Consider the following 27,219-nt stretch of genomic DNA (forward strand, 5'->3'; position numbering starts at 1 on the left):
ATCCATCTTCATGTTGGTAAAATTGTTAGCATAAATTGAAATAGGCGCTTTGAATTTTTGATGATATTTTGAAATTGTATTTAGTTTTTGGATTTATATTATTGAGTAATCGTTTTTTCCGAGATTTAAACAAAAATTTTGATGATCGTTTACTAGATAAAGTGGTTAAATAAAAATTTCTCAAAACTGGTCTGTCGATCACTAGTGAAACCTTGTTTTGTCATGAGTGTCGTATTCACGTATATTATTTTATATTTGACAATTGGAGATAAAATGGCGGCCAATTTCAAATATATCTCAATATTTTTGTAAATACTTCTAAAATTTAAATCGAGTATATGTTTTTTAGAAATCCATTATGATTGGATGATATAGCTATAAATTCAAAGTTTTTAAAATGGATCAACAACTCGACGATTCTCTGAACTTGGATGACGGAGCTATCGGGGTAAGCGATCTTTGTTGATAAATTTTCTTACGACCAATACAACAAATAGTCAAAGGTTATGAAATTATTCTTTATTCTTTTTAAGATCGAGTTTAATGGAGAACAAGAGGTAGTTACCACGTCCGACTGTAGCTTTGACACAAGCAATCCTAATTTTGGAAGTGAAATCGATGAAGAAATGGAACTCGGACAAATAAGAGATGATCAGGACATGGAAACAGAAAATCAAATCATTGGTAATTTATTTTATATTGCTTTTTATCGTTAGAAATATCTAAACTTTGCCCGTGTTATAAGTGTTTTGAATCGTCGTTAAAAGTTTAAAAGTTTGTTTAGTCGAATGCCCAAATAAATTCTTTAAATATGTTTCTAATAAAAAAAATTGTAATGATATTATCCCTTGTACAAGTGAAATTTGTTTTCTAGAAAACATGGAGTATGTTCATAGCTCAAGTGGACAGGATATGCCATCACTTGGTGGCGAAGAGGAAATTCAAACGGAACAGCCTCTGGTAAGGATACTGATATAATTCTTGCTCTAGTAACTTCCTTACGAATGTCATCTTCAAAATAGGTTTTATTAAAACAAAAACATGTTCAACAACATTTTGAGTATGTCTAGTGCTTGTAGACGTAGACTGGCTTCCATCCCGCAGAGAGTTATCAACAATGACGTATGTTACAACAGAGGTAGATAATATTTTTGGAATGTCTAGGCGTTTACAGGGCTTATGACCTGTCATTGGCGTGTGTAACACGTTCGCGGCTATGCCGGATATAGCTATCTAAACCGTGTCTCTCATTTAGGAAATGACGGCCATAGCCTACTCTAAACTTAAGTAATTATATGGTAGGAGGTGGGTATTATATGTTAGTAAAAATATTTTCTTCACACCATCAACTACAGTAGAATGATGTGATATCTTTCCATCTGAGTGAATCCTTTGAAAAAAAAGTGTCTGTGAATGTGTTAAGTGATTAACGCACTCAACAATGTTTTAAGTATGTCCAAATTTTTGCACACAGGCTGGATTTCCTCCCTAGGGAGTTATTTAGATTCAGATTTAAATTTGTTTCAACAGAGAGGGAACACATTTTTGAGAGGGGAATCAAGAAGTCTAGGCATTTACAGAGCTTATAACCTGTCATTCGCTGGTTAGAATGGCCATTCGTGATGTATTTTAGACGTGGTGTATTTTTCATTACCTCCTTCAATATCCCCTCTATCCCACCTGCTGACAAGCCTCAAAATAAAGGCTTAGCGGGTTATTCCTTTAAAAAAAATGTATTTCAACATTTTGGGTTAAATTTTTAATTTTCTGGATATTTTATATTATAAGTAATAATATAATAATTTAAACCTTATGTAATACGTAGACAGTAAAAAAAATAACGATGCGTGCAAGCAACCTTCCTCACCGCGCGTTAAACTGCAACTGATTTCGCGAGCGCTATCGCGCTCGTGACACTTTCAACTTGTATACACACGAGCGCGATGGCGCTTGTCGGCACTATAACAGTTAAACTATTGTTACAGACTGAGTAATACCATTCTGCCTATGGTTAAACCTCAACGTCTGGTTTTTTCCATTTTTGAATTTCTCCATCTCTGTTGAGGTCTTGTTAAGGTTTCTGGAAGGTTAACTTCGGCACTTACGTATATAGTTATAGTTGTACATTAAAAATATTGTTGACGAATAGTAGTTATTTTCGGTGTGAAGAAACTGGTATATCGTCGGCGTGCATTACCACCAATCTACAATTTCGGAGAAAAGAATGTTTTCATATGAGGGGGATTTTTAACTCTTATTGGATATTCCCTAATCATCCGATACACATGGGACCAATAGTGGGCGAGCTTTCTGAAGAAGAACAGTACCGCGGATCTGAATAAATAACGTGTTAGATTTAATTTTAAAAACAGTTTTTGCTGTCTCCTGAAAAAAGTTGATTTAGTAGATTGGCTGTAATGCACGCCGACCAACTATGTAATAATAAAACAGCCAAGGACAAAGATTTTGAATAAATTATAATTTAAGAATTGTAAAATTAAATTAATGTTTCAACCATTGGTTTTCTATTTTAGATGCCGTCAAATATGGAAATTCTTGGTGAAATAAAGGAAGTTTCAGATATGGGAGATTCCATCATAGAAATTCCTTCTGCGGAAATTGTCACACAGAAGTTGTCTAAAGTAACAAGTACCGCAACATTAATTCCTCAGACATTTTCATTTCAGGTACTAAATCTTTTATTTTTTCTTTAAGGTGTGAATTACTAAATATTCTTAAAACTTGCTGAAATAATTTGATAAAACAATAAATATAATTTGTGATTTTAAACGGCGTAAAGTTTATTGAATTTTTTTATTTTATTTTTTATCATTTTTTTCATTTTTATAATTTTTTTGCACCACAACAGGCCAGGAGGCCCAATTACAGCACAGAATACTAAGGCTTGAAAAAAAAACACATTTTATTTTGTGTTATTGCCGGGAATCGAATCCAGAACCTTCCACGTATGAGTCAAGCGTCTTAACCAATACACCATGAAGGCCGCAATACAAATTGTTACAGTTTTTGGTGATTCTCACCATCAAGAATAATGAATAATTTTATCTGTTTTGTTTTACTTCTAGACTATCCGTGTAGCCAACAATTCAGCTATAAAACCGGTATCCATTGCACCCAAGCCGGTCACTATGTCTACATCAGGGTTCGGAAATATGAAGAAAATATCTTTGTCTACTGGCACCACCGGCATTTTGGGTAAGTATAACTGATTAATTTTATTTATATATGTTTTTTCATTTAAATAACGCAAGTAAAAAATAATTTTAATATCATCCGTTGACATTCATAAAAATATAATTTTTAATGAAATTTATTTTATAAAAATGTTTGAATTAACTGGTTATTAAATCATTAAAAAAAAACAATGTCAGACTTGTTAACCTTTCCGAGCCTAAGCGTGACAAAATGACTACAAAAAGTTTATGATACACTCCAGCTGATACACAACATAAAAGATATTTCTCTGTTGACTTTTGTGACCTGAGACCTTTTTTGGTGTGGGTGAGATTCATCTGGCTGAGCTATTTCGTCTACTAAGTAACGCCTGAAAATACTTTTCAATTTTTATACCTCTTCAGTTAGTTGAATCAACAATATTTTGAGTATGTCCAAATGTTTGTAGACAAGGCTGGATTATACTCCTTAGGAAGTGCCTAGACTTCCATATTTTCTTTGCAAAAATATTTTCCATCTCTATTTCAATAAATTTTCATCTCAATAACTCCCTAGCGAGTGTAATCCACCCTTGACTACAAGCATTTGGATATATTCAAGATAATTGAGATAGTCGTATCATCTAATTTTACTGACCAAACATAATTATGTTATGCTATCTAATAGTTGTTTGTGTATTTTGTTGATATTAATGTAAATTTTACTTTTAAACAATCTCCAGGCACCGAGCTCACCGGGAGACAGGTGGTGGTGATGCCTGGGGGCGGAGCTCGTCTGAAGGTGATGGGTGGGGCAGTGGGGGTGGGAGTGGGGGGTGTGGTCCGTACCCCATCCCCGCAAATCTTGCAGCTGAGGCAGCGTCCCACCCCTCCACTCACCAAACTGACGTTGGCTCCGGGTGAGTTCATGCATGCAGAATGCAGGCCGATATGTGGCTCCACGATAGTCAGAGCCAATATAAGATTAAGAATGGTATAAAGATTCATTCAAATTCAGTTATGTAATACAGAAAAATGCTCACTTATTTAAATGTAGACATATTTGTGATCATCAGCTTTCGGCAAAAATGCAGAGGAATTATTATGTTTATAAACTTAAATTACAAAGACATCAAGCTACTGGGAAAACTCCAAAGATGTTCTGTGATAATCCCCAAATTACTCAAATGCCCTACTACGATACATTAATACTAGGACTTACATAATTGGAAGAACGACGGAATGGAGAGGAGTTAATAGAAACTTTTAAGATTATTATTATATACACTATCAGCTATTAGCTGATGCGTATAAATGCATTGTGTTTTAAACAAATAAAATATTAATAGTAAACATTATAAATTTATGTGTTTATCCAGGCTGTTTTCTAACTCACTAACCGAACGTGTGCCAATCACTTTCTCCAGAAGATTACTATCACTGCCCCCTGCACAAGATGTATAAATTAATTCCCAACGCCAATTTACGGGGTCATAACTGAAAGCATATTCTATATCCCATATTCCAGCTCAATTGCAGGAAAAACTTCCTTTCCGGCAGGATGGTTTTAAACTGGAATAGATTGCTAAGCCTAGTTGTTCATTCCGTTTTGCTCAACCTGTTCAAAAACTGTTTTGATACTTTTTTAAAGGAAGAACAACACAGACAAAAAGCAGTGTACGAGATATAGGCGCACCAGTAAAGGCTGCCTGCCTATAATTTCTTCTTCTTTGTCTTCTTGTAAATCTGACTATCTGTTCTACTCAGACTACTCGGTCTCCAGTGATGAGGCCCACCTATCCTTCCATCGCTCTGGGAGTCTTTCAGGTTAGACCCATCCGGAAGGCAATCATTTGGCTGCTGTAGACATCAGTTTATCGATGCTCATTCTATTTATGTGGTCTCTCCAGAATCTTCTATGGGATACGCTCCAGTGCACTATATCTTCGATTTCATATGTTTCCCGGATAAACCCATTTCTGACACTGTCGCGCAGAGTGTTTCCAGTAATCGAACTGCCCATAACCAATAATAATAATAATGTTACTGCTTTAAATATCAATTTGAAATTTCTGGTCCCTTCGTCTGTAAAAATAATGTGGATTAGAACCCTATATTAAAATTCTGCTCTTCTATAACTTGATTCTTATTTTAGCATAATCATTGTTTTTAATTCTGCATGGAATTTAAAAGGTTATCAAAATGTTTTCACACTTTCATTTTTAAAATAATTTTGTTAAAACTGATCCATGTAAATTTGATTTAAATTATATTTTACAAAAAGAGCACCATTTTAAGCAGCTTGCCCAGCATCTGGTAAAATAATGTTTGTAAAAATTTTAGTCGGTTTGATCCCAGAATAGGTTTGTTTAATTTATGGGAGTGCAGATCTTATATCTCCACTAAAAAAAACCAGTAGCTTTTGAAGTTTTATTATTTACTTGCTCAAGTGTCACTAGTCTGTAGTAAAATGTTGAACACACATTCTGATTGGACAGCTATCGGGTCAACAGGAACACTGGCAGTTCAGAAGAATACTCCCGCACGCTACATCAGTATCCAGCAGGCTCAGCAAATGGGACTACTTTCCGGAGGAAAAATCACCCAGGTAAACTTACTAAATCAACCGTTACGTACCATTACAAAACAAAATATAAGACGCTGATACTAAAGTGGTTTACTTTATACACAGTTAGTGGCTATGTCGCCTACCAAGCAGCCTGTTGCTGTGGCTACCTCGACACCCGTGGTCCGCCCGGTCCGCCAGAATCTCCAGACTTCGTTCAAATCTCCTACCAAGATATTACCAGCACCTCCTGCAGGTATTTATTTATTTTATTGTATTTTACAATACAACATGTATGTATGCAGGAAAGAAATGGTAATATACTAACCAAACAAATTTAGCAATGGACAAAGTAAAAACAAGCATAGAGAATAAATCTTTCGCAAGACCTTCGCTATGTCAATACTTCTTCATTCCACACTACATTAAGATACTGGGTGGGAAAGGGATGGTCAAAATATTGACAGCATTAAAATAAGTACATATTTAGTGAGGATATTTAAATCAGCGGGATTCAGTACTCTTATCCCTTTGATGTTACCATCCTTGATATTTACTTTTAACTTATTCTGAGGACTGTCTCCAACTTTTCTAAATGTCATTATAATACAAAGACTGTATTGAGTTTTTTCCACTTTTATTTATAATTTTTATCAGTGACCGGGTTTCGTCAACTCTTGCTTTAACTCGTATATAACATAAGAATTTGTTTAGTCTCCCACCAATCTGATGATGTCGGTCACTGGTGAAAATTGTAAATAAAAGTGGATAAAACTAAATGTAGTATTTCTATTACTATAATTAAAATGCAGTTCCGCTTAGAAATGTCAGTAGAGAAATTCAATCTTTTCTTAATGTATTGGTTAATTTTTTAGGTAAAGTACTCTTATCATCCACTCCACAAAGTGTAGTCATCCGACCTTCTGCCACCAAACCTAAAGTAAGTTACACATATTAACTATAACTGATTGATAAAAAACCTGTTTTTTACATTGAAATTGATTGACCAGTTATTTAATAAACCGTTTTGTATATAATAGCAGGTTCTGAAGATGGATGGCTCAGTAGGTTCACCTGGAACTCTTCTAGCTAGTATTCCTGCTGGACAGAAGATTAATCCACAGCAAATTCACCAAATCAACATTCCAGGAAAGGGGGTAAGTTATTTAAATTTATTGTAACAGAGAGGGAAAACATTTTATAAAGGCAATTATATGGAACTCTACAGCTTATGACCTGTCATAAACTTATTTAACATTCACCATTCTGCCCATTTTGAACAGGGGGGTAAGATAGACTTAAAATAAATTATTAATATTTTATTTTTTCATTAAATTACCGAACAAGTTTAGAGGTAGGTCATGAGGAATAAAAAAGAATTCTTAACTCGTTCGCAGTTATGCCTGGTATAGCTGTCAAAATTGTGTCTCTTTTAGGAAATGGCAACTAAAGCCGTCAGTCCAAAAGATATAAGTACTGAAAAGACTGGCTTTAAGACCTTTTTATATTGGGCATAAAATGGTACAAGATCCTTGTGCAAGTTCTTGCTCAGTTCTTTCAACAATAATTATTGTGCCAAATCTTAGGCCATTTTATTAGCTGTATTACATTGGGCAGTTTCTTGCGCGTAGCATGCGCAGTATGTAGATGTTTTCGATGCCATTATAGTGACGACGCCGCTACTGACAGCTAACAATAAATAATAATTTTTACGATCAACAATCAACATAAATAAGGCTTCTAAATTATCATGGATTATGAACATTTGCTGCCAGCATCTTTTGCAGTATCTGCAGTCATCATTATTCATCTTCCGTGCTCGATAAAGATACCAGCAAAAAGAAGAAAGTGAAACAAATAGGATCGAGAATAAATAAAATGACAAAAGCAACAACAAAAAATATGTGTTAAATGTTGAAGTTGACAGTTAAGGATGTAGTCTGAAAAAGGTTAGAAAATCAACAATTTTGGATTTTAAAATGCTGTTATTTTTTCAAAATGGCGTCATCAATTATAAAAAAATATTTAACAGATTCTAGGGTATATCTGATGAAAAATACGGTTTAAAGTTTTATATAAGTAAAAAAAAAATACTTTTCGACCGGCAGATAACATCTCTTGAAATTTAGACTAAAGTTAAACAGGAAAGTCATTAAACAAAAAACTTAAATTTCGGTTAGTAAAAAAATATATAATAATTTTAAATCTCAGAAATTTTCTATTATTCCTAAATTCCATACCTAATTATACATTTGGCAGTGTTTTAATTTTTTTTTACATTAATGTTTTAATACTAACCTTTTTTTATGGAATTATGTTTCTTTTCCCTTTTTTTTGGAAAAATGTTTTTATCGTAAGTAATTTACTTTTAGTTAGTTCTTAGCAAAATGTTATTGCCGAGGAATGGCCAATAGGTATGAATATTAAAATTTTGTTAAAAACGTATTGTCGAAATTAAATACTTCAAAACACAATGACATTAAAAAGATTTGATTGAAACTGTTTTCTTAACGATTATTTATTGAAAGCATTATTTAACCTAGAATTGAAGAAAAATCCTACAATTTTTTATTTTAATAACTTTTCTCTTCAATTTATTGGAACATTTTCTTTATAGATATTTTGTCCTTATATGAGAACCAATATACTGTTTAATCTAAATTTCAAAAGGCGTAATCTGCCAGTCGAAAAGAAATGATGTTTTAGTTATATAAAACTTATAATTGAATTTTTTTTCAGAAATATAAAAAATTATTGTAGTTATCTTATTTTTATTTATAAAGAAAATAATTGCGAGATTCGAAAAGATCATATAATTACCTTACTTTTTATCAGACTACAGCTGTAACATTTCACAGTATGGTGCGACACACAGATCTTGGTTCATTAAATATTGGTTGTAAAATAAGACATGTTCTATTTTTTTCCCGAATTTGACGATAGATTCATTTTATTTTACTCGCGTCCTTAAAAAACATATTATTTGTAGATATTCATCGATAAAGTTACCTTCTCTAAAGTGTTTTCTATTCTTTTTGTAATAAATGTCTCATTTAAACATATATATTTTTTTATAAAATGGCTTTGCATATTAAATTTAATTCTGGTGGTTTATATTATGATTTTTTTACAAATAAACAAATTAAAACAAAACATTTTTTTTATGATCTTTTCAATTGCCTTTGAAATAAAACATATTCAAACATAAATGCTGTGTACTTTTATTTGTATTAAAATTAATAGATTTTTATCTGAATCAATAACATCAATTCTGTTTAAGTGAGAACTACCGGACGTGTACCTAATTTAGGAGGATGCACAGAATCTGGCTGCTGACAAATGTTTCGAGGCTCTTTGTGGATACCATATGATCCAACTAGGAAGCGGATATGGAATGATGATAAATAACATTATTTGGCGCAGCATTTTTAGAAAATGGTTTAAAAATTTCAAAAGGAATGCTTAGTTCCAAATCATCTTTTTACAATTTTCACCAATTAATTGTTCCCTCATTAGCTTTCATATCTAGAAAATAAGAAAATTCACAAAAACACAAAAAAAAGCTTTATGTAGGTACTCGTAGATATCTACTTATTTATTTTGTCTTTTTATCAAATAAATAAAATGACACAAGCAACAAGAAATTTAATATTCCTTGAAAATTAATGTTGACGGTAAACAGTACAACAGTGGGATGCATGCGCAGATTATTCTCATATTTCTTAAAAGATTTTAAGCTTTCTATGTTTTTGGAATTTCGCCACATATTTCATCCAATTTGTGTATTTATGACACAATATTTATTGGACCAAATTCTACACAAGATCTTGTAATACGGGCTTTAGCCTATGTAAAACTATAGTAATTATATGGTAGAAGGACATTTTGTATCCCTATAAAAAACAGTCTACAACAAAAGTGTCACAGTTAGTCAAATAAGATTTACTCCAAACCATCAACTACGGTCCAATCGGAAGTGAAATATTTAAAAAAAAAAAGAAAGATATGATAGGTGTCCATATGGCTGGATCCTATGAGAAAAAAGTGTTAATTAATCAATCGCCTTTAATCCTTTATGTCAAGGTAGTGATTTTGCATCTTGAATTTTAAACTACAAAATGATATAACCTGTTACAGGTGCAGTATGTGAGGTTACTGCCCGCCTCAGCCGGGTTGAGTCAGGGCAAAGGGAACGCGAGTCCCTCCAGTGCGCCCCCTCCCCCCCCGGTGTCGCCTGCCCCCGCTCCGCCCTCCCCACGCGCAACCCTCAAATTATCCACCACCAACCCACAGATTCTGCCTAAGACATTCCTCATAACAGATTTCCAAAGTAAGAAATAATAAATTAAATAACCAAACATCACTAGGGTCCGGTTACAATCGAATAATAATTTAGTCAATCATAGGATGTCACAGAAGTAGAAATAATATTTTTTTAAACATTTTTTATGATTATACATGCATACATATTATTGCCTTAATTTGAATACAATTTATATCACTAAATGATAACTTTACAGGTGACAATAAAAATTTGATTAATCAGTAATTTTGTTTGGAATTTTAGCTGTTTTTAAGGTATACATGATTTTTAATTGTTTCATCCAAACAAATGTAAACTACTCTACAACTGACCACCTACTAACTTACACTGTATTCCAAAGAGCGTACATCTTCTTTAAGATACGTATTATTCGAAAAATGTGTTTTATCTCTTTTCTGTCAACAATTTATTATTTCAAATGACAAAGGTACACGCTGTTTGGTACAGTGAAATATATTCTATCATGATCTCAAAACCGGGTTGTGGTCTCTTGGCTAGTGTCGTGGACTCTTGGATCAGAGGTCCAAGGCTCGAATCCCACCTACCACAACTTGATTTCCATTTTACAATAGTGAGTTATTTAAGACTTGTTGAAAATGCCCCCCAAAGTTGAAATATTTGGATAAAGCATAAGAACGCAAATAAATATTTTTCAAACAAAAAGAATAAAATATTCACATATTCAAATTAAGGCGACGATATTTTCATCACTGTTTAATTTTTTTATGATTTTCTAATGATATAAATAAAATAAAATTAAATACGGGATAAAATTATATAAAATTGTATGCATTTGTTAGAACCAGTAGATAAAAGAAATATATTATGTTTCATACATATTCACATATACCTGAAGAAGTTTTAAAAATTCTGTTCCGTAATAACGAAGGTGCATTTTTGTAAATAGTATAAAACTATTTCTAAATAATGGAAAATCACTATTAAACATGTGCGTAAACTTCATTTTTGTGTTTTACCTAGCCTTCATCCAGGGTAACAACATGCCCTGTGAGTAAATATATATATTCACCTTATAAATAATAATTATTTTCTTTCTAGATTCTACATTTTCATTATGTAACTTCTATGTGTATCCAATAAGTGGGAAATAAGAATACATGATTCTTACGTGGGAATTTTTAAATGGCTAAGTTTTTATCAATATGTACATTTTATAGATCAACAGAATATGTAATCACTTTATAATTTAACCAATAAATTATTTGACGAAAATATGATAACGGTTTAACAATCTTTGTGTCGTGCCTTCTTGCAATGAAGCAAAGATTTTAAATTAATATTTAGATTTCACTAATTTGAACTTTTTATTTAAATTGATTATTACACGCACAATGTGTTAATGATAAAAATAACTACTGAAAAATAGTTGTTAACAAAAATAAGTTTCGAATTTAAGTGATATTGAGTATATTATTAGGTGTGAAATAATTGTACAAAAAACGACAATAGAAATAAGAGTACAGAGAGAGAACTTTGACATATAGTCACTGAAACATTTTATTAAGGTCCGATTCTGCTCTTATTAGAATAGGCAGGGATGTATCATTTTTTGCACATAAATACGGCAATCTTTGATCCATGCGTATTTATGATCTTTCACTTTAGCAAGTTCCCTTGTTTTTTTATGGAGATCTTTTTTTCGTTTAGTTAAATGATGGTTAAGACAAACGTTTCCATCACCTCCCAATCCTAAGTCACCAGTTTTAAGACCTTTTCTCATGCGGATTGCGCTTATAAGATCATTTTTTTTATATATTACATGAATTTCAACAATAATTTTATATTTAAATTTCTCTTAATTTGGTATTAAATTTTAGGCAACCTGATGCAAGTGGTGCCAAACAAGGGCCAGAGTATCATCAATACATCAAATCCTAGTCATTTGAAAAAATGTAAGTTAAGATTTGTAAAAAAAAAATATCTATTAATAAGTATACATAATTTGTGATAAAATCTACATTCATAACCACGAGTATTTTAGAATACCTTATCGATGACCTGATTTGGTTGAGCGGTTGGATAAGCTTTGTTCTGATGCCAAAATCAGGTTGACTGATAAATAAATGCTAGTGCTATTTTTTTCAATTTAAAATATGTAAATTTGACTCATATCAGCTTGACCAAACTTTGTATTCTTATTCAACTCAAATGTTTATGTATGTAATACAATGTTTGCACCACGGATGCTGTAATGCGATCCGAAATGTCAAAAAGGAGTGTGAATGACACACAGCATAATAACCCAGAGAGACTCATTGTGCATCTGAACGGCATTAAAATCTATTTTAAAAACAATTATTGTTTAATTCTATTTGAGAACTTGAAAATAAATCAAATAATCTTCTTGTATCTGAATCAATTAATGTTTCACTCTATATTGTAACATTTTTAAAAATCTAAAGTTTTGTGTATTGTAATTATAATTTAAATATTTTTTTCAGTTGTGAGTAAAACACAATCTAAGATGGTTCCTGTCTCAATAACTATGGCATCATCAGTTCAAAAACTTCCAGAAACTTCCACAGTTTCGGTAAGTGTTGCTTATTTTAATACAAAATTTAATATATGTATTACAAAATCATTCTAGTTTGGCTATGTTTTTAAAGGTGTCTCTAAAAGTCACCGTCAAGGCCCTGGTAGAGGGAGCACTATTTACCGTGCTATAAAAAAGAAAACACAGTAACCCATCATTAAAAATAAAAATAAAAATTTCTCGAATAAATCGAACACAAGATACTTGCCACCTTTTCTGACAGTTCACCTAATGTTTTCCAAGTTTAAACGCAAGACAAAAGCATCCAAGACATGTTTGTGTTTTAGAAACATACCGAAAAACATTAATAAAGTTACATAACATATCTCACTGCACATGTCATAAAGTGACAAATTATTGATTAATTTTATTTTTGGTGAATAAAAAAAAAAAATGTTTTTAGTTGCTAGAATTGTATCACTCCATGCGCTTTGTAGCTGCAAGACGTTTAGTAATATTAGCTTTTATATTACGTAAATTCGCCAACTGAAATCTATTCTTCAACTTCTTTTATTGAATAATTAAACTTCCAACTATAAATGTGTAGTGTAATAACAAAGGGCATCTGTCGATTTGTCATGTAGATGAATTTGAGCTAGCTTAACTTTTTTTTTACTAAGGTAGGTAGTCTGTGGGTAATTTTTTACTTTTGCGCAAAACAATTCTTTTAGGTAATGAAACTAAGCTGATTTGGTGTTTTTATGTCACAATCCGCAATGACAGAATATTAGTCATGTGACCCAAATGCCGGTCTTTCATTGGTTGATTGACAGTTATGTGATTTTTTAAATATTAAATCAATGTGTAGATATACAATTTTGAAATCAACTTCGATTTTTTATTACGTTTTTCATCCATGCTTGTCACACGTACATAATACTATTCGAAAGTGTGAGTGAAAAACAAAAATAAATTATTACCTAAATTTCGACTTGAATGACAGATGTCTGTCTTCTTCAAGTTAAGTCATGTCTTTCTCGGTCTTCCTTTATTAACATACATTCGCATGGTAAATCCCTTAAGCTGTTTATTTTGCTGTCCATTCGCTTTACATGTCCAAACCAACGCAGCACCCCATCATATTCCAAGGATCTTGATTTTGTTGATTATGCTTATCTCAGCCTTACATAATCTCAATTCGTCACACAACTTGGAATTCTATGGAATAGATCTTCCGGCTTTTCGTAGATCTCTTCACCACTAAAACAGTGGATGAAGATGGATTGGCGTGGTTTAGCTCGAAATCTTACATGTTTATCGTGTTTATGAATATATTGTATTCTATTATTTTATTGCCCTTATTTGTCTTTGCTACATAGTTTTATGTTCTTTTTGTTCAGTTTCTTGTTTATGTTTCTTCATGTAACTGTTGAATTTGGCTTAGGCCGTATATATAATAAATAAATTAATATGTTCACCTTTAGTGCATTGTTTTAGCATATATTCGCCTGAATTCCATACCTCACTCTCATGCACTAAGGTCGGCACCAAGACTCCATTATGAACCTGCAATAAACATTTATTTGCCAAGGTTGATTTTACTGCACCGTCTATCTTGTTCCGGACACTCACCTTGCTTTCAATATCTTTCTCTATCTGATAACGTTTATATTTGATTAAAATCACTTCTTTTCAAATTTTGTGATTATTTTTTAATTTAAAACTCTTAAGTCACTTTTTTGTTAAATTTAAATAGCGGTTAGATTTAAAACCACCCGTGAGCTCTAGCTGCAAGACGTGTTAAAATTTAGCTCATGTATGTTACTAAAATTTAACATTATTAGAAATAGGGAACTAGAATCCCAACCACATATGCGCTCTGTAGCTGCATGACGTGTTGGGATGTTTATTGTACAGCACCCTTGTGATGATTTTCACATAAATGGCGCTATAAAAAAAAAAATTGACGGGTTACTCCGTTTTTACATCCGGATGAGTGACTGAAGTCATATTTCATCATGGGTTCTATGATATAAGAATTACTTCATACAATTAAAAATGACTCGAGCACAAAAAAGTTTGTTCTAGTATACCAGTAGTCTAGTCTAAAGGTAAAAAATACTTTTCGTTATGTTGCCGGTAATATTAAAGTACATGTTGTTCAAAAACACTGAATAGTATATGAACTCATACACAATAAGGGTAAAACATTATAGGATAATTTACAGAACAGACGTACAGTTGTAATATAGTTTTTAAAAGTTTTAAATTAATATTTTAAAATCGGGTTGTGGTCCTGTGGCTAGTGTTTCGGACTCACGGACCGAAGGTCCGCGGTTCAAATCCCACTCTACCCCAACTCGATTCCATTTTCTAATAGTGAGTTATTTACAACTCGTTGAAAATGGCCCCTCAAAATGAAATATTTGGGTAAATCAAAAGAACGCAAATATTTCTTTTTAACTAAAAAAAAAAATTAATTGTAAAAATTTGCACAGCCATATTTTGCGATTACATCCAAGAACGAATCAGTGCATTATCATGTTTAAATAATTATTTCCAGAGTTTCCCATAATCGGCTCTAGCGGCAGCACGTTGTGGTTTTTATTTAATTAAAAATCTATGTGCGTTAACAATTTTATTTGATTAAAAATCTATGTGCATTAATATTCCCTAATATTTTTTAATTTATTTTTATGAGTTAATTTTTTAAAAACGATTCAATCAGAATGATGCGGATGTTTTCCCAAAAAAATAATGTTTTCCGTTTTTTGTTTAAAAAGTAATCAATAAGTAAAGTTATAAAACTATCAGCATCGGTATCATGTTTTTTCAATTCTTTATGTGATTCCCAAAGAATCATGAAAGAATGAAGCGGTTTTATCAATATTATTTTGTTGTCATGTAATAAATGCAAATATCTTATTGATGGATTTGTTTTCAGTTCCTAGCGCCAACTTCTGCACCCGCCCCTACTTCTGCCCCGGCCTCTGTGTCTGCCTCCAAACCACAAACTGCGGTTGTTCACTCTATACCACAAATTCAAAAAATAAAACTAGAAGTGGAGCCTCAAGAAGAGGTCATTTCTTTGTTGCAAAATATCAAGGAAGAGGTAAGTTTTTTATTAGCATTATAACTCATGGAAGAAAAACAAGTTATATGAATCACAACCTATGACACCAAAACAATTATACGCCAAAACAATTCTCACTTACAGATTCAAAAACTACTCTTATTCAACACATATAACTATGCAACGATCAAATGATACACTTCAATCCAACAATACACCAAATATCAATAATATAATCACAAGATCCTCGACACAAAGACAACTTAAACGTATTCAAACCAACACCACTTTCCATCAAAAGTACTTTGAGTTTTATGCAGTCAAAATCTATAACCTTCTTCCACTGTCCATTAATTTATTGATTAGTAAGGAGAAAATGTTTAAAATGGATGGTAGAAGATAAGTAGAAGTAAAATGGATTGTGTCATTCAGCTAAATTAATTTTGAAATACTTGCTCCAAAATATAAATCATTTATAGGTACACGAAGAGAAATGAAATACATATATGTGTAGTGTTTTAAAATTTTGTAAATTTCTCTCTGTACACTATGTATTCTATGTATATTCTCAAATGTAAAACAAATAATAGTATATTGTTAAGTGCCAACAATATTTTGAGTTTGTTTTTATAATTTTTGTAGACATGAAATGGATTCAACCTCCTTGGTAGTTATTAATATATTAAAACAGAGATGAAGAACATTTTGAGTAAAAGTAAACCAGCCAATGGCAGGTTATAAGTCCTGTAAATGCCTATATTTCCATAAAATGTTCCTTCATCGCTGTTACAATATATTGTTGTTAAGTGTTCTCGGGATGGGTTACCCCCCAAGGAAGGACATATGATTATTATTAATTAATATTGTGTATAATGCAAAAAAAAAAGTTATGAATAATAAACCTAACTTATAAACCTTTTAAAAAAGAACTTGGAGTGCGGCTAGGAATAGCAGGCGCCACATCCAACAGTATGAAGGCTGTCTGGAGATTAGATATTTACTCAGTGAAAACCAAATGCCGCCTATATAACGCCTGCATAACACCTATTCTCCTCTACGGATGCGAATCGTGGCTCCTCACTAGGGCCCAAAACAGAAAAATTCTGAGTTTCGAGAATAGGTGTCTCAGATGAATCTCGGGTGTGCGGTGGTTTGACTTTGTAAGGAATGAAGTAATAAGAGAACTGACGCAGCCTACTCTGGTGACAACTTTCATTAAGCGGAGGCGATACGGTTGGCTTGGCCATGTGCTGCAGATGCTTCCTTCCAACCACGCTTGCCTGCTTTACAAGGCATCAGATTCTCGACTTCCTGGACGTCCTCGTTGACTGTTCGTCGGCAGTTCATGTCAGAACTACGGGATGGCAAACCAGACATGGGAGGATGCACAGGAGCTGGCATCCAACAGAGATGCTTTTAAGATCTCCGTAGACACCATATGCTCCAACTAGGAAGCGAACATGGAATGATGTTGATAAACCTTATAAGTTATAACAGTGGGAGTCTCCCCATCGATTCAATTAATCTTAAGATTTCTTAAACTGGCTAGTGACAGCTCATAATCTCTGTAATTGCCTAGAGTTCCGTATTCTTTTCTGAAAACAAATTTGGGATGCTGGGTCTATTGCGCCGTTTTGTGGGAATGGCGATGGTTTTTGTTAAAAACAAACATCCAAGGTAGATAGTGTCATCAGAAAGCATCTGGATTTGATAAAAATGTTTTTTTTAAAACTTTTTTTGTATAATATTGTTTATAAGTTAAAAGTCGTTTATATGTAGACAATACAATATTGTTTTGACCCAGGACTTGACCATTGTTCACGTTTAAACAGCATTTTATAGGACAATAAATTGTGCCGAGACATCGAGATAGACGGCCAGGCTATCTCCACGGAATAATGATTACCCCCCGCAACGCCTCCACCTCATTGTCTTCGTGTGGCAGAAAATAACATTTATAGCACGCACTTTTATCCCTATACATTTTATTTCACATATTGTTATCCTTCTCTTACGAGATAGTTACGTATTAACAACTCCTCTAACATATGGTATAGGTTTGCATATTCTACCGTATTCCAATGCGATGCCCTCCATCCACCGGCGCTTACCTCATGCCCCGCGAGACCCCTAAATTTCTCACCCCCTCCCAATTTTGGCCTTTATAAGACGGATTTCTAGCTCCAGAAGTCAGAGTAATCCGGGTCATCTTCTAACCTTTCTGCTTACCTATCTTCTTGGTACTTTTTAGTAAAGACACCCACTCAGGGCTCTCCTAGTGAACCAGCTTGCTTTCCTTATCTGGAACTCTTTGGTACTAGGCTACGCCTTGGCTCTCATCCTGTATGGTCATATTATACTGTCACCCTTGCTAACCTACTCGCTTGTCTTATTTGGCTCAACCGGGTTTTTTGGTCAGATATATAATTTGATTATTTCAGATCATAGTAATTGATCCCGAGTATGCTGGCTGTTAAGCCCTTTCGCTAGCTTCTGAATACGGTGCGAGACATCAAATTACTAGGAAGAGAGAGTTGGGCTTTCTAAACACCACGTGTTCCTTCGCCCGGACCATCCTGAATCGTAATCAACCCCGTGTCGTGAAACAATATCTCCGCCACCTCTCAATCTGTAAAGGCAGTGCTTGTCAACCCGTGTAACCAATATTATCATAATTTTTTAGTGCTAGTATGATATATTGTGTATGAACTGAGTCAATAAATATATTTGAAAGATAACCAGATATGTTATACATTTTTATTATTTAATTCATTCTTTAACAATTCCTTAATTTGTTCTTTAACAATTCCTTGGATGCTTTTTTGAAGGAAGAAGAACGCAGACAAAAAGCAGTTCACTGCCTATAATGAATAATAATAATCTTTTATAAAATATATATTTTTTTAATTTGAACTCACCCGTAATAAACACCGTTGTGTATTCATTTTCTCAGCGCTCACATGTTTACTGCGGCAGAATTTTCATATTGTCCCAGCGTTTTGTCCCCTGTGGTCGAGGATGTTCACAGAGCCGGGTCAAAACAATATTGTCATATCTATTGTATAACTAGTTGTTTGAATTTATATTTTGCACAACTATCTAAATAAATCAGTTACAATTACAAAAAAGTTCTCTAATCGTAACCGATATTATAAACTCTGTGACATTGAAGTAAAGTCTTCTTCTTCTTATTCCTCATATTATTTTATTGGATTTTTCGCCTTCCTACTGGGGTGCTCTAGCCAGTGTCAAGTTTAATCGAGTCATTTGACCCTTTTAAGGATAAAAATTAGCACCGTAACAAACTTAATACCGAAAAACTAACAATTTTCCTCTTATCTAGATATCTTATTTATCTAAGGACCCTTATCCTACACACAACTTATATTTTTTTCACTCTGGTCCAGTACTTACCCACTGATTAGTATTTAATCATATTCTTTTTTTGAAATTTTTAATTCTACATTTCATTTATTCTATTGTCATTCTATAAGTATTCTCAGTTTTGTTTGTGTTATTATATTTACCAATGTATCTAAATGTAAATGTTTATTCATTTATTTGTAAATAAATATTGGGTATATTCATACTAATGTTTTGTGGGCTTTACTTCTTTTAGATGTCTATGAGCAACGATGTCACCGAAGAAGAGATGGAAGAAGAAATGGATGAAGAGATTCTACCAGAGTCTTCTTCCCCCGAACCCCTCACCGACTCTAAACATATTGTAATGCTTCAAACATCCTACCTGTATCAGTCTTCTAAACAAAATGTAAGTAAATATATTTACTCCAGTATGTCCACAACAATCCACCACAATGTCGATGTCGACCTACTAGCTTCTGAATTGAAACAGAGTTTTTTTTACTGTGTTTTCATTGTAATAATGAGGACATGTTTTAATTTCAATAGTAGTGAAACGATCATAGAATTTAGAATAGTCCAGAAACCGCCTACACGCATCAAACAGAAGGTGACTAAACTACTCTTAAAGGAGTAGTTTTACATTTTGACCCATCAGTTTCTTCATAGACGTTGCTCAGTACGCACCTCCCAATTTAAATTAAACTATGCCGTGTTGTGTCGTTTGAAAGCGTACAAATACTGCTTGGGATCAATAAGAAACAGGATGGGATCACATTTCATGTGTAAGTAGCAAATGCATGTGTAAGTAACAAATGCATTACTTAAAAATTTAATTATTTTTCCATCTGGCAGAATTTCAAAGAAAACAAAATGTACATTTTGTAAGTGTTGCCAGGGTAGTTAAATTTTTTAAGCTATTTTGCTCATCTAATGAGAGAACTTATGGAAATTAGACCTCTCCGATTAAACAACGCCGTGGTGGACATTTCAAACATCACATATTATTTAACATGACATAAAAATATCTATTTTATGTAAAATTAAATTTGCTTTATTTTTAAATTTCAAAGTTCATGAATTCAATTACTCTTATTAAATGACCCTTTACTTATCTACTCTGTTGTGTCAATCAATTTTTCCGCGTGTACAATAAAATGTTTGAGAAATTAACAAATTGCTTTTTTATCAAATATAATTTTCTTAAATTTGTGTTATGATTATATTTTTTGCGATATGGCAACATTACGCGGAGACTTCACGCATGCGCGTGGCGTAAGTGGGGCATAGTGGGGGGTTATTTGGACACAATCTGATGTATTCAAATATTATTCTACTCTCCTTCTGGACTATTCTTAATTCTATGGAAATTATCTTTTTTTTATTACACTTTGTAGAACAAATGTGGTGTTTGATATTTATAAACTCATAAACTGGGAGGATACTTATTTTCGGTGTCTAAAAAAGATTGTATAATGTTTCAAAATAACATTAGTTTTTTATGGCTCCCAATCAGATTCTTTCATTCAAATCATTTATTTATGTTCACTGGATTTTGGGGAATGCTAAAATAATATTCATTTTAAAACTGTATTCCGTGCACCCCTATCAGAAATAAGAGCTTCGTTTTTGTGCTGCTGGATGTAATTTGACATTTAAAATAAATAATTCGAATATTGATTATTTAAAGTTTTGTTAATCACTTCTAAACAAATACGTCCCAATGAAAAGTTACACCATCCTTTTTGCAGTGTTTATCTGAATGGTTTTTACACGCTTTCACGACACAAGCAGACATTTTGTTTTCACACCCGACTGGCGGTCTAAGAATGACTAAATACGCTTTGGGCATCACTAGCTGTTTGGGCTTCAGTTAAGTGTCATCATTTTTTAGGGCTCAGGGCGCGTCTATGTGTTTTAATAGGTTGATGGAATTGCTGATATAAATGTGATGTATTTAATAAAAACCTCATTGCTAATCATACAATTTTTTTTCCCACAGGCCATGAATAAATCAATGCAGCTTCCATCAAATATAGAAGTGAAAGAAGAACTATCAGATTTCAGTACGAAGTTTGAAAGTGGTAATAAGATTCCGTTTTTACTTATTTAATCTGTATTAAATTACTTTTATTTATTTACATAAATGCCCAGAGAGCACGCATAGTAAATGTTTCAAATGTATGTACATTAATACCCGTATGCAGAGACAAACCTTAAGGCGAGGAGAGTACATTCTATTGTCTTCACCTTCTGGTTATTCTCTGCATTTGAAATTAGAATGTACTTTCCTCACCTTAAATTTTGTCTCTGCATATGGGTATAAGTATGTATAGCAATAGTCATATAACAATAATTTTAATAACATAGATTATTTAATCAAAAACAAAGAAAGGGCAAAGAGGTAAGGAACAATTGAAAAGAAAAAAAACACATTAAAGAGTTGTAGATTTGTGACAACACAGTTAACATTTCACCTGTAGTGGTCCAACAGCTCTGCATAATTTTTTGGAACTCTAAATTTTATAAAAATGTGACATCGTGGGACGAGACAAAATATAACTTTCTCTATCGATTTGCACAGATCAAACTACGTCCTTAAAATATAGCTTGATTAGAATGACAGCTGTCAAACTAATTTCATTAGTGATGGGAATTACTGATCAAATCGATTTTATCAGTTATTTCATGCAATCATGAAACTCTGTTTCCGAAAATTGATATAAAAAACGCAAAAACAAGCCTATTATAGTGTGTTTAACACAATTATTCACCAAAAAATAAGACATTTATACTTTTTTCATGAACAACATCAATTTTTTTTTTTTTTTGTTTGATCAATTTGTCCATCTCTAACGTTTTTGCAAAATGATGTAACCTTGTAAGAACGTCGTTAATAATTAGGTTTATTTTAGTTTTAAAGCTGATTTTATATATTAATGTTGATTTATGTGTCAAGTATTGTATTAAAAAAATAAATTAACACGCCTGATACAAATGATTTTTCGTGTGTCAATATAAATACTACTTTGACGTTACTACAAAGTTATGTCGTCACTTTTTCTGACAAATGTCATTCTAATTAAGCTATTTTTTTAAGGACTATAGGTACTCATATTTTCCACGGCTCCACATGTTAGCGAACAAACATGGAAACGTAGATTTATTTCATTTACAAATTACAATCTATTATTTTTACACATTTCTATTCCAAACTATAATAATTAATTACTACTGTATGTGTTGTACTATCTCTGGCGCTGATTACCCATTAAAGGAATGCATTATGTTACATTGTCATAGTTACTCCAAAACTAATTATTTTTATTTTCTGTTATTTTATGTTTATTATTGAATTTGTAATTTCTACATTTGCCACTGTTTTGTTGTATTTATATTTTTTGATGCACAAATATTTTGTTTATGATTATTTTTTGTTAAATACATAAGCCATTGAATAAATAAATAATAATTAACAGGGGAGAATGGTAAGTGTATTGTACTCACACTGAAACATGTTTTGAAACACGGAAGTTCGGGGACAAAAGTTTAATTTCAATATTGTAAATAATATCTGTAAATATTATGTTCCAGCTATAGAATTTGGCCTCCGTCCACGTAAACCCTGTAACTGCACTAAGTCCCAATGTCTCAAGCTTTACTGCGATTGTTTTGCTAATGGTGAATTTTGCAACCAATGCAATTGTAACAACTGCTTTAATAATCTGGAGAATGAAGAATATCGCCAAAAAGCCATTCGGAGTTGTTTAGACAGAAATCCCAACGCATTCAGGTGAGCCATCTTCCTTTCATTATGAAATGTTATTTTGCAAAACAGTGTAAATAAATATTTAAATTAGTCAGTGAAAGTTCTCGGTAAAAGTTTATTGTAATTTTATGAAATTGAGGTTAAATTTATTTATTAAGAAATACTTAAATTAAATATGTAGATTACTACTACTACCATCATGCCATTTCACCATAGGGGTAGGCAGAGAAGATTGATCGCCACACACGTCCATCCTGACATACATTATACATAATATATCTACATAATATGTATATACTTAACTAAAACCATCTCATTTGTAATGTCTTGTAATTAAATTTAGCACCACCCATAAATCTATAAAATCACTACTAAAAATAATTATTTTTGTAAAATATATTCAGACAATCATCATCATTCCTTTTCTGCATAGGGCGCTGTATTGGTACACCAACCACAGCGTATTTTATATAATTTTGTTAGATGGGGGCAAGATGATCAGTCTTGCAATTCAGGTGTCAATCCAGGGACCATGAAATATTTAGTATAAAAACACATTTCATGACAACCATGTCGGGAAATGAATCCGAGACCTGTTGCACGGTAAGCCCGCGCTGACCATTTGACTACGAACCGGACAAAAAACTGAAAATATTAATACAGTAAAACCTCGTTTTTACGTTCCTTAATTTTACGTTTTCCCGCTTTTTAAGCTGAAATGTTTAGGTCCTATTTTTTTCCATACATTCTCATTCCCTATGAGGAACTTCAGTCCTACGGGAAATTGGATACAAAAAATGTTTTCTTGCGCGCGGTAAAAATTAGAGCATTAAAGTGTATGGCAAAACTTCTTGAAAGTGTACAAAAAAAATAAAAACGCACTACTTCGTTTGACGTCATTGGTTCATATGAACCAACCAATGATAGGAGAGCTGTGAAGGATATCCGGTTGGCTTACCGTAAAACGAACCAATGGGAAGAACTAACAGAGAACAACCTCTGACTTCACACGCGGAGTTATTTCATAAATACAAAACTTTTTAAAAAATCATAGTTCAAATCATTTTAAAAAACGCTGATATGCAAAAAAATATTTATTTTTTTTGGCTTAGTTTAATAGTCTATTAACAAATAAAAAAAAAATTGAAAATACACTGAACTTCCTCATTACCTTTTATTACGTTTTTCATAACCCTGGTTTTACATTGAAAAAATTTCAAAACTCATTTGATTTGCCAAAAGACGCGGAGCCGCACACCGCTGCGTTTGCCCAAAATGGTGAAAAAAATAAAGGTAAATAAAAAAATGTGTAAATTGTTGTCTCAAACTAAATTCAAAGTAGGTTCAGTGTAATTGACCATTTCGCTTATATGTCTAATTTTGACATTTTATTAAATTGTGACATGCGTCAACCGCATGAAGATTAAAGTCTTAACATCATTGAATTACGATGCAGAATGGTTAAAAAATTGGTAACAGAAATATTATTTGAAATTATAAACATAATTTGGAAAGAAGATTATTTTCATAAAAGTGTAAACAGTTTTGCCGCGATGTAAATGACAGTTGAAATTCTGTATTGCCATACTAAAAAAAGTAATACCCAAAATTTTATTTTCCTGTTTTTAAGTTAAGTACTTACATCAAATTATCAAAACATGTTTTTTTTTCATTCAGTAAAAAATAATATTTTTAATGAAATCATTGATAAATATAAATAATCCCCAATTATAACAGTTTTTTCAATTTTTCTGCAGTTTTTTATTTCCTCACTTAAGCGTTTTCCTCTGTTTAACACTTTTTTTTATTGCTTCCTTGAAAAACGTAAAACAGGGGTTTTATTGTACTTAATACTCCCCTCCCCTATAAATAGTTTAATGTTTTATATAACCATACTAGTCTGATGACACTGCGGGAGCGATGAAACTGACCATTGGTCTATAAAATTAAGTGGATTCAAGTCGTTTAATGGAAATTTAGTTTTGTAAAAAGTATAAATGAACATATGCATGATTATTTTCAGACCCAAAATAGGAAAAGCTAAAAATAATGTGGGGCCAGAAGTGGTTCGGAGACATAATAAAGGATGCAACTGTAAGAGATCCGGATGTTTGAAAAATTATTGCGAGTGTTACGAGGTAAATAGAGCGTACAAATATGACATTACTTGCCTAAAACATGAAAGATGTACGTATTTAATGTATAACTTCTGGTGATTACTCACAGGGTAAAATTGCCTGTTCCGCAAACTGCAAGTGTGTCGGGTGCCGAAATGTTGAGGATTCTCTGGACAAGAAATCTCTGAGGAGAGTGAGAGCAGAAAGTGTCATGGGCATTGGAACAGATACTGTGGGAGAACAGTTCCTCAGTCATGGCACAATCCATAGTAACAACACTTCTACCTTACTTACGCCCAAGAGTAATCAATCCTTCCCTAAGCGGTAAGTGGACATCACTTGTATTAGCAGTATTTTCAGAAGAGATAAGAATTATATATAAGGTCACAGCCGACTATACCGCCTGATCCTCACAAACTACTTAGGTTAGGTTAGGCTAGGCAAAAAATAAACCAACTCCTGTTTAAAAAAAACCCATGGAAAATTTAGGAAATTAAAAACGGAATGAGTGCAGCTTGTTATAGAGCGTATCTCTTAATAAATAATAATAAGAAATTTGCTACCAATATTTTGGTTTTAGTTTAAAACAAACTCCTTTTCCAAACATCAGCGTCTTACTCTATTACACAGATATCAACATAGTATGTAATGCCATAATTATCGTGTATATTATTATGTTATTTTGAAACTAATGTATTATGCATTTCTTTCTAATGTAATTAAAATAAATAAATAAACATTGTACTGTTAGATTTATTTATGTTTTACAAAGTCTATTGTTTATTTGACAATACTTTCCAGGCAACCTTGCAGCATCATGACGAGCGATGTGATAGAAGCGGTTTGCCAGTGTTTGCTCGCCCAAGCAGCCGATGCTGAGAACCTCGGAGGAGCAGGTGCGGCTGGACAAGTCCTGGAGGAGTTTGCGCATTGTCTCAAAGATATCATTGGTGCTGCACACCACACTACTCCTCTACCCGCTTCCAAAGTATTGTAGAAACTACAGTACACTGACGGGAATAACACTGCGTGGAATTTTTAAATTACCCAATGATGGAAACAGAAAATGATTTGTGCTTTGTTAACTTTCGACACTATTGTGTAGTGGAAAAAAAACCAAAACACTTCGATAGATAGTTACAATATGTTTCTGTTACTTCGAGATCTTGTTATCCATTTTGTGATTTAGTAATCTTGTAAAAACCAAATTTTTTGTTGAAATAGTTTTAAAATGCTGATGAAGAAATTGGGTTTTAAGGACCGTTTACATATGGACAATACAATAGATAGACATGACAATATTGTCTTGTCTCAGCTCCGTGAATGGCCTCAACCGCGCTAGACGAAACGCTGGGACAATACTAAAATTCGGCTGCAGTTCAGACATAAGCGCTTTGAAAACTAATACACGACGGCATTTATTACGAGCGAGATCACGAAAACTACTATTTATTTTATACCAAGATGTATTGGAATTGTTAAAGAAGGAACTAAATAATAAAAATATTTTTTTTCTGCCTGCATTTTTGGCAGAAAATATACAGGGGAGCGACGCGCACGTGTCGAGCAAATCGCTATTGTCAGAAGGTCCTGTCCGTGCGTGGTCACACGTGGACACTGTGTCGCGTGCGGTGGTGGAGGTAATCATTGTTCCTCAGAGATAGCATGCGTGTCTATCTCGGTGGAGCTGTCTCGAGACAATTTTTTGTCCCAACAAATTTCTGTTTACACGTGGACAATGGTAGAGTTCTGGGACAAAACAATATTGTATTATCTACAAACGGCCTTGTAGCTAAATATGTACATATCAAGTCGAGGATATTAAGATTTTAATGAGATCCAGAAATTCTTTATATTTATTAGATCCCTAAAATTCCATAAATAACTCTTACGGTTGATAGTATTAAGTAAACATAAAACACAATTCATAACATAGCCATCAGATATTGTGTGTGTATTATTATTTCCTTTTTTTGTTCATCTTCTTTCGTAGAAATATTTTTAGTGTTTCACTATTTCAATTTTAATACATACTTATTTACACTATCCAATATACATTATAATCATATAATATGCTGCTGTTTTTTTTTTGTTTTTAGTTTTTATTTTATTTATAACACTGGGGAACAATTTTTAACAAAATTTCTGTTGATTTTGATTTTTCAGCTGTTTTAAAGTAAAATAGGCATCCTGATTTCAAAACTGTAGTTATCTTCTATCGTGTCAAGTTTTTTCTCTACAGCTTATCTTAATGTGACCACTCTCCGTATTTACGCAGTCTAGTCCAATTTTATTTTTATGTTATTTCATTTTTTCCTTACGTTTTTTATTTCCTCAGTT

The 27,219-nt window shown here is 32.7% G+C and overlaps 1 protein-coding gene across 3 annotated transcripts; it reads left to right on the plus strand.

The window, feature by feature from the left end:
• Window positions 1-26,362, plus strand: LOC148272838 (uncharacterized). 3 transcript variants are annotated; one of them, XM_088239486.1, is made up of 20 exons: window positions 1-448; window positions 534-684; window positions 875-960; window positions 2,535-2,687; window positions 3,087-3,216; window positions 3,917-4,093; window positions 5,672-5,781; window positions 5,866-5,995; window positions 6,615-6,679; window positions 6,780-6,896; window positions 9,877-10,069; window positions 11,902-11,976; window positions 12,526-12,614; window positions 15,502-15,669; window positions 19,250-19,402; window positions 20,996-21,077; window positions 22,588-22,786; window positions 24,786-24,900; window positions 24,989-25,203; window positions 25,681-26,362. In XM_088239486.1, exons 1-20 carry the CDS (start codon window positions 398-400, stop codon window positions 25,874-25,876), a joined length of 2,655 nt encoding a protein of 884 aa, XP_088095612.1. In that variant the 5' UTR covers window positions 1-397; the 3' UTR covers window positions 25,877-26,362. The 3 variants fall into 3 exon arrangements, with proteins under 3 accessions (XP_088095612.1, XP_088095613.1, XP_088095614.1); XM_088239487.1 differs by having other exon boundaries at window positions 20,996-21,074; XM_088239488.1 differs by having other exon boundaries at window positions 5,687-5,781.
• The last annotated feature ends 857 nt before the right edge of the window (window positions 26,363-27,219 follow it).

Source organism: Micrasema longulum, unplaced genomic scaffold, assembly GCF_059751315.1.
Source record: "Micrasema longulum isolate JH-2025_06_02 unplaced genomic scaffold, ASM5975131v1 h1tg002175l, whole genome shotgun sequence".
Taxonomy (NCBI): Eukaryota; Metazoa; Arthropoda; class Insecta; order Trichoptera; family Brachycentridae; genus Micrasema; species Micrasema longulum.

Coding starts and splice junctions, on each gene's coding strand:
- LOC148272838 (XM_088239486.1), top strand. CDS start 398: ATGGATCAACAACTCGACGATTCTCTGAACTTGGATGACGGAGCTATC. Junction 4,094..5,671: donor CAAACTGACGTTGGCTCCGG/GTGAGTTCATGC, acceptor CTGATTGGACAG/CTATCGGGTCAACAGGAACA. Junction 12,615..15,501: donor CAGAAACTTCCACAGTTTCG/GTAAGTGTTGCT, acceptor ATTTGTTTTCAG/TTCCTAGCGCCAACTTCTGC.